Source organism: Pterocles gutturalis, unplaced genomic scaffold (genome assembly GCF_000699245.1).
Source record: "Pterocles gutturalis isolate BGI_N339 unplaced genomic scaffold, ASM69924v1 scaffold3404, whole genome shotgun sequence".
Classification (NCBI taxonomy): domain Eukaryota; kingdom Metazoa; phylum Chordata; class Aves; order Pterocliformes; family Pteroclidae; genus Pterocles; species Pterocles gutturalis.
In genome coordinates this window covers 18,019-26,734 of record NW_010130328.1, presented here as the reverse complement: position 1 = coordinate 26,734, position 8,716 = coordinate 18,019, and the positions used below count along the sequence as shown (strand labels likewise).

Here is an 8,716-nt window from a genome sequence, read left to right as displayed (position 1 = left end):
ATCTTCAAGTCCCCAAAAGGACTCTGATTTTTCTGGGTAACAAGTAGCTTCAGTGTGCCTTTTACATGCAGATTCCCCTGTAGTCTAGCTGAATTTATTTAAAGCAAAAAAACTATAGGTTGGCCCTTGACTGCTTGTGGAATATATTCACATGTCCCAAATGAATGAGACTATGTTTGTTTTTAAAAAAATCTCTATTTTTGCAGAATCTCAGGGATTCCATAGGGTGAAATGGAGAGCAGTCCTTTGAAACTATGCCAGTACCTTCAGGCCAGGATTAAGGCATGCATTTTTCACAGCAAAATTAATTAACTGTTAGAATAATTTACATATGGATGGAGTGGATTTTTTTAAAGTATGGTTGTCTTCTTCCAGTCTAGCCAAACGTTACAGGCCTGGTAATGAAGTTACTGGATGTAGTTCTGTAGCCTGCATTGTGTTAGAAAGTTGGCTAGGTAGGAATGAGTCCATTCTGGCTTCAAAACCTCTAAGCTGGAAAAAGAGGCTATCATTTGCACAGAGCAAGTTGTTGTCTGGTTTGAGGTGCTACTGAATTAGTTTAATGTGTGCATGTAGTGTAGTGATTTATGCAAATCCAGAAATGTAGAAATGACCAGAAAATTTCTAAAAATAGCATAATTATTTGTGTTGTAATTTTAACAGTAGTATTGACAAAAATTGGCATGCCACTTGCACGTTCTGTGGATATCTAATCAGAAGAAACCTCCTGATCCCTTACAAAATGAAGGGGAAGAAAAAACCCTGATATCTGTTAATGTGGGATTCTCTTCATGTTTACCTCAGTATTTTTTATATGACTGTTTTTACATTTTCAGGAAGCCTGGAGAACAGAAACATTCAAAAGAGCCTTCATCTTTGCAATGCATGCATCTGGCAGTTGTGGCATGTGGGGACCGGCTGGAAGAGACGCTAATCATGCTGAAATCAGCAGTTCTCTTTAGCAACAGGAGGCTCTGTTTTCACATTTTTGCTGAGGATTCCCTTAAGCCTGAATTTGAGAAGAAGGTGAGTTTCTTTGTCATTTGGTAAATAAAGAAATGAGATCGTTATAAATCACAAATCTTTGAGAAAAATTATATTCACATCAACGAGTAGCAACCAAGTGCTTTTTTACTGTACGCAGTTTATAAATTCTTTATGCATGCATTTTTTTTTAAACTATATAACATATAGAAAATTATATTCACATCAACGAGTAGCAACTAAGCGCTTTTTTACTGCATGCAGTTTATAAATTCCTTATGCATGCATTTTTTTTAAACTATATAACATATACTGTCTAATTCCTCCCCCCCATGTCTTTCAGTTAAAGGAATGGCCTTCCTCATACACAAAGAAGTTTGAATTCAACATTTACCCAATAACGTTCTCAGTAGGAAATGCTCAGGAATGGAAAAAGTTATTCAAACCATGTGCTGCCCAGCGCCTTTTTCTTCCGGTAAGGCATTTTTGGATTTCTGAGTAGGTTGCTTCAGGAAAAGGTTAATTCCACAAAAACGAAACTTTGCTGGTGTAATATTAAACCCATTTTCAGGCTGAAACATCTGCTTAAAGATATTTTAGTCTGTGTCAGTAGGAAATGCTCAGGAATGGAAAAAGTTATTCAAACCATGTGCTGCCCAGCGCCTTTTTCTTCCGGTAAGGCATTTTTGGATTTCTGAGTAGGTTGCTTCAGGAAAAGGTTAATTCCACAAAAACGAAACTTTGCTGGTGTAATATTAAACCCATTTTCAGGCTGAAACATCTGCTTAAAGATATTTTAATCTGTGCTTTAGCCACTTAAAAAAAAAAAAAAAAAACAAAACAGAAATCCAGCCTCGCTTTTTCGCCTGCTAAGAAAGAATGTGTGTTTCTTATTTGTCTCTAGTTCCATTAGCCTCTCCAACTCTTAAGACTCGATGCGAGAGCTCTCTCAGGGCAGATGCTTTCAGGGTAGATGCTGCATGCCTTCCATAAATAACATTCTTTTCAGCGTGCAGCCATCATGTCCTCTTTACCCACTATCTCCCTTTCCGTATGTTAGCGCTTATACTGATGCTTTCAGCAATCCCTTTTCCTTGAGTTTATTTCTTTTTCCAAGACTGTCAGGTTTGCCCTTAGGGTAATAATTCCAGTGTGCTCAAAGTAGGATTTCATGCAAGAGCCCTGTGTATCCTTGGATCTCCAAGTTCACTCAAACTTTGTATTCTTTACTGCATAATACTTACAGTGTCTCATAAACTTGGAAAATACTTAAGGTTGCTGGAGAGAAAGAAGATGTTGATAACAGTTTTGCATATGCAGAACCTTTGCATAAAGCAATTTCAGTGGAATTGAGAACATTTATCAAAAACATCTTGTGCATTGCTGTTGATTGGGGTGACTCCAATACAGTGACATGCTACTCACATGATCCAGATTTCTTCATTGCTGTCTTATGAGAAATGGGAGGAGGACAAAGAAATCTTTACTTTCTCAGATGGAAACAATCAGGAGACAGCTGCACGTCCAGATATGTAGACTGTGAATACATATGTGAGAAAATATGTGCTGTCAGCAGTTCTGTTTATCTGCCATGTAGGGATAGACTATCAAATGCACAAAGGCCAGATGGGCTGAAAGTAACTCCAACTTCAGCAGGGATCCTTTCTTCTTTGAGTAAATATTTATATCACCTGGAAAATAATCCCTAAGTGTTAGCTTGTTCAATACAGATTGTTTGTAAGGATGTACTCAGATGGAATTGTTTTCACTGGGTAAACACAATTCCCTGTTCTTTCTGTTTCTGTGGTGGTTTTTGTCATTTTGGTAGACTCTCATTACAGAAACAGTTTCACTTTTATTTGTCATCATCCTTCTGATGACAAAACAGTGTTATGTATTCATGCTGATTCCTTTAGGCTGGGCAGTGCTTTTTTCGTTCCTTTTTTGCCATTCACGTGTTACTGGAGAACTCTGAACTTCAGCAACTTCTTGTAAGGAATATCAGACTGTTGCATGTTGTCTTAGCAAAATAGGAGGCAGCCTGAACTGTAAATGTCTTGTTTCTCTCGGGGCAGTTGCAAAATGTTGTGTGTGGTCAGGCTGAGGTTTATGGCTTTCAATAGGAGGAGTTGTCCGAGAGTAGTTGCAGCTGACACTGAGATGATACGGATATAATACAGAAAACAAGTTCTAGTAATAGTTGAGGTAGAAAGTGTCCAGTTGGACTTTTGGTACTCAGGTTTGCAGGCTGTTTCTGGGTAATTTCAGCCACCATTAATTTTTTTTTGGTACTTGACAACTAGGTCAACAACTGATATCCCATTTGAACGAGGCAATGCTGTAGAAATCCAGTCTCACATAGCGGGAGCAGAGGGTTTCTAGTATTATTGTTTAGAGAACTATTTTGATTTGTATTTTAAATAAATACCAGCAGGATGTCAGTATCCTTTTTTTCTTATCCTTCCCTGTACTAAGCCCTTTCCCCTGCAGCAGCATAAAATGTGACTGGATTTAGGGAGGACCCCAGGAGAGCAGTAGTTGAGTTTATCAGCTGTTTTAGCTCTCAGTTGTGCAAATTGTCTTGCTCCTGATAATGCTAAGCCGGAGTGGAATGCGAGTCTTTGATTCACAAGTGCCTCTCCTGCGGAAGAAATCTCTCTTCTGCAGCACCAGCAGGCATGTGAAAGTGCACAGGAGGGTCTGAGGAATGTGTTAAGGGAAAATTGAGTAAGAATCTTTCAATGGTTTTACTCACTGATAAAACTAGAGGTCTGGGGTTGTAGTAATGAACTGTTTCATCCTGGATAACAGGTTGATGTACACATTCCCAACTTGTTGAAACTACTTGGGTTTCTAATATATTAAGGAAGATCATACAGCATCCTGCATTTTGTAGAGGCATTGTGTGACATCTGATCACGTTTGCAGTTTTATGTGCAGGGAAAGTAGATTGAGCCTCCATGTAATCTTACAAGTCTAAATCTCCTGCTGCAATCTACTACAATAAAACCATCAATGGGATTTGCAAAGACAGAATAAGGAAGACGTGGATCTTAACATGAGTACAAAATGAAGCTCTAAAAATAACCTAGGGGGATAATGCTCTCAGCAATCACTTGACGCTATTTCGTAATACTAGCATGGATGTTAAGACACCAGGTGAAAAACTGTTTTCTGGTCTCATGAATGTTGTGCAGCACAGAGCTGGCTCACAGCTGTCTCTGTTGCTGCTTCGGAGCTACCAAAACAATCAGCTAAAGTATCATGAAATGCTTAAGGGATTTTTGGATTATTTTAGTTGTAATAGTAACTAACATTTAGAACCCTTCTCAAAACTCTTAATCTGCCTAAGAGCTTTTAAGGTAGATTAGCAACATCCCTGTATTATAGGTGTCCTCTTGAGTACACTGAAGTATCCAGCCCAGTGGATCAGTGGCAGCGCTGGGAATAGATGCCAGGACCTTATCTAGACAAAAGTCTCTGTCTCTGTAACTTGCGTTAATTGCTTACTACAATTAAGTTTAGTAACTGAACTTCATAGTACTGCTACATTAGCATCAGGATTTGTGATTTGTCCCTAATTTTGGATAAAGCTCTGATAAACTGCCATGCTAGCTGATGCAAACCATTAGGCAGCACAGCTTCACAATACACCAATATGTGTTTACACAGTAGTGGGTTATTACTTGCCAACCTTGCTAACATGGGGAGAATCTATGGAGACAGAAGTTGTGAAATAAAATTGCATATAATTGAGTATTTAAGTGACATGTCAGGCTAAATATAGCCAGTTCTGTGCAGAACTTGTTGACAGATTCACTAATACTCTATATAGCTGCAAAAAAATCACACTTCTTTTAAGCTGTAAGCGCCTATAGAGCAAGGAAGAAGACAAGCCGTATCCCTGACCATGCATTTAAAAAATCACAGTCTGTCGGGTATGTCTATGTGGTTTGTGCTAGCAAGCGTGAACTCAGGCTGCCAGGCACAGTCTTGCCATGCTTATGCTCCGGGTCAGATGCATGTCATTTGTAACCTGCAGACACGTCCCTCTGGTCAGCCCTCCTGGCAGGCTGGGTATGCTGGCAGCCCTAGCTACGCAGTGTCTGGTTCAGGCAGAGCAAGCTGGAGCAAGGTCTCTTGTGCCACAGGCTCACTTTGTGGTGCTCAACTGCTTTTGACATTGAAATCAGTCAAAAATACATAATCTCCTCTTGTATGCTTTTGAATAAGTAAAAGGTGAATAATGTTTTAAGGGCTGTGTAAAGCCTAAAATATTTTTTGAAAACTCTGTTTAGTTTGGGAACAGAGCTACCCAAAAGCTATGGGACATTGGGAATGCCAGAGTTATTTAAATGAAATTTATTCCCAGTGTAACTCCACTGACATCCCGGGAGCTATGCAAGGAACTCTTACAGCCACAATTTCTGAAATTAAATTCCCCTACCGAAGGCGAAGTTAAACGCACAGCCAGAAGGGGATGTGATCAATTCAAACTGACATGTGTAGGTTTTAAGTAAGTCTTAACATTTCACATGTGACAGGGGGAAGCGTGAAGGGCTTAAAGGAAGTAGCATAGCTTTTCTTTTAGCCTGTTGGCTGTCACTGCAGGGCAACACCTCGGACACAGGAGAGGGAAGAACTTTACACAAACCAGAAAGGACAGCGTGTGAATCCTCCGTGGAGGAATACAAGGTGGAAAGTGTGGGGTCAAATGCTGCTAGGCACCTCCTTCACAAAGAACTGAAAAACCTGCTTGAATCCATTTATATATAGGAAAATGATTAAAGTCCATTGACTTCCACAGGCTTAAATTTGTGTTATGTTTAAGGTTGCTGAAAGAACAATTTTCTTCTGGAAGAAGCAGTGCCCAGACTGTGACTTCTGCTTGAGAGGAGTGTCTACATGCATCCATTAAACTTCCCCCTTAACCCTCTGCTGGAAGGTGCCTGAACTTGTCTCTGTCTCTCTACCAGGGCACCCTTAAAAACATCTTATGTGGTATATAGTGTGCTGTGGATCCCTCAGGCAAAGTCTAGTAGTTTCTGCTCTCTCTGTGTTCATGTGTTATCTCCTAAGACTAAATTTTGGGGTGAATTCCTTTTTTTAATATATTTTAATTTTGTGAGTTCATATAGTAGGTCTCTATGACTTAGGGCTTCTAGGTGCTACAGAATAATATCCAAGATACCCTTAAGCTGAAAAACCTTTTCTTTTTTTCAACTGTCTTCTGTGACTTACTCTTAAAGTAACTGTCTTTTTATACCTGGCATACTTAAAAGTTTGAAAATATTTACCTCTGAGCTCTTACTGTGTTATTGAACCATTTGCGTCACTCCTTTATTGATATCTTCATATGCTGTTTTGTATTTTTCATGGGAAAATGGTGTATTGCTATAACCTTCCATCCAGCACAGCTGGATGGTGTTGTTGGACAGGATTGTGTTGGACTTGTCTACATGGAGTTTCTTGTAAGCAGAACTTTTGTTTAAAATGTAGCGACACTTGCCTTCTCCTGTTTGTCCTGCTGTGTAGGAATAACACGTAGTTATTGTGTCAGAAATACAGGTCAGGGATTTGTTGAACTTGGCTAAATGTTAGTCTGAATCCCCAAGTGTTCAGTCAGGTGAAAAATCTCATTTAAGTCCGTACTCATGGATTTGGCATCTTAGTGGATACCTGTTGAGCATGCTTAAAGGTAATTTTTTCCTCCCACTTGTTTAAAATTTTACTGATGTTCATTCTATTTCACAGGTAATCTTCAGTCACAATACATTTCAAATTATGTAAAATTCAATTTCTTTAGTGGGACTTATTGTTACCTGCATAAATAGGAGAGTTTGTCATTAGTATAATTGCAATTGGATGAGAGAGTGATTGTTCTGTTCCACGACATGGTAAAAATCAATAGCCTTTTGGATTTGCTTTTAAGAGAAAGAGAGAAGGAGAAATAGGGCTTCTGGCTGAGACCAAAGCAAGAAAATTTCAGTCCTTCAGGAATTTTTGGACAGTTTTAGCAAATAACGAAGAAGAGCAACAAAAATGCAGTTGGAACTGATGGTCAACTTTAGCTAATGATATTTATTACTTAACAAACAACCTTACAAATAGCTGGTGCAAACACCAAGGGGGCTGTTGAAGTACTATATAATTTGCCCTACTAAAATTAATGAATGAGCATGTAAGGATTTGGATAGCCACAAGGGGGAACATTGTCAACAAGAATAGATTAAATATCCTGGATCTAATTTACAGTTTACACCTTTCTGACTTGACTAACTTTACTGTGGTTACTCCTGATATAGAGTCCAATAACAGAGGTCAGAATCTGACCTGATAAGTTTTAATATGACATTTCTCTTTACCAAGCAAATTTTGTTCTTCAGGAGGATGCACACACATTTTTGTGATTGATAGGGTTTTCTTAAGGAACATGAAACACTTGTATATATTAATACTGAACGTAAGTCTCCTAAGAGCACAAGGTTGTAATAGGAAAAACAGTCATTAGAAAGGCATCAGAAAACATACCAAATGGAGATGAAAAGTTCTCTGTTATACTAGCTCACCCTCTCTGTCTATGGAGGAAGCTGTATATTTTGTCAAGATATGTGCTAACCAGCCCAACTGCAGGATCAGAATCCAAATTAGCTTTTGTGACAGATTGTGAAAGCATCTTTCATACACACACAGAGGAGCAGATTCATAAGATACTATATAATAATATCATTTTCAGTAGTAATTCTTTCAGAATCCCTGCTATACAGTGTGCAAAAATTATGTTTACTACAGATGGTTAATTTTTTTTTTACAACAATACCACTTATAGATCTTTAAAAGAACTAACAAAGCTATGTAAATGTATATTCTTTGCTTTTAGTTTCTGAACTGATACTTGCAGGGGTTTTTTGAGAGCTTAGCGGATTACTGTTTCAAATGAAGATTAGAATCCAACTTGTGTGGTCTCCTGGTCTGTTAGCTGTTTTGCTGTGCAGTTTGGAAAAAAAACCCAAAACACAACAACAAACAGCAAGCCAATAATCTGATAACTGTTGTTCCTGTGTGTGATTACATTTAGCTGATACATCAATAACCTCTTTCAAATTATCAATATAAAATAAAAATACCTTTTGCCAATAATAATGCTTTTTGTTGTCTGTTTGGTTTCTTTTTCAACTCTTCCTCTCCTTGCTGTGCAAACCCAAAAGGTAATTTTAAAGGATGTGGATTCTCTCCTTTATGTGGACACTGATGTTCTCTTCCTGAGGCCCATCGATGACATCTGGCACATCCTGAAAGAGTTCAACTCAACACAGCTAGCTGCTATGGCCCCAGAGCATGAAATACCAAAGATTGGCTGGTATAGTCGATTTGCGCGTCACCCTTATTATGGGACAACTGGAGTCAATTCTGGAGTGATGCTAATGAATTTAACACGGATACGCAACACTCAGTTCAAGGTGAGAAGAAATACAGCTGTTGCAGAAACTAATGATTTGTGTATTTTTCCCATCTTGTAAAACTTACAAAATTTATATAATTTTATAGTATTATAAAGAATCTGAAAAATATAGACTATGTATTTGGATACTAACAGCAATTATAGTGAAAATTGTTATTAAAACAAGTGAAACTTCCTGAAGAGGCTGGAGCACTGAGAACTTCCAGATGAAGCAGTCTGTTAGCAGTAGTAAAAGCGGCTTCTTCAACAATTTATTTTTCCCCTTTGTGT

General features: G+C 38.3%; 1 protein-coding gene across 1 annotated transcript in view; it reads left to right on the top strand.

The window, feature by feature from the left end:
* The first annotated feature begins 842 nt into the window (after window positions 1–842).
* The window catches only part of GXYLT2 (glucoside xylosyltransferase 2), a 13,687-nt gene continuing 5,813 nt past the window's right edge, over window positions 843–8,716 (top strand). Inside the window, exons 1-3 of the mRNA XM_010080174.1 lie at window positions 843–1,026; window positions 1,328–1,459; window positions 8,193–8,444. Of these exons, the coding sequence (XP_010078476.1) occupies window positions 886–1,026; window positions 1,328–1,459; window positions 8,193–8,444 (525 nt within the window). The 5' untranslated portion in view covers window positions 843–885. The remainder of the gene's footprint in view (window positions 1,027–1,327; window positions 1,460–8,192; window positions 8,445–8,716) is intronic.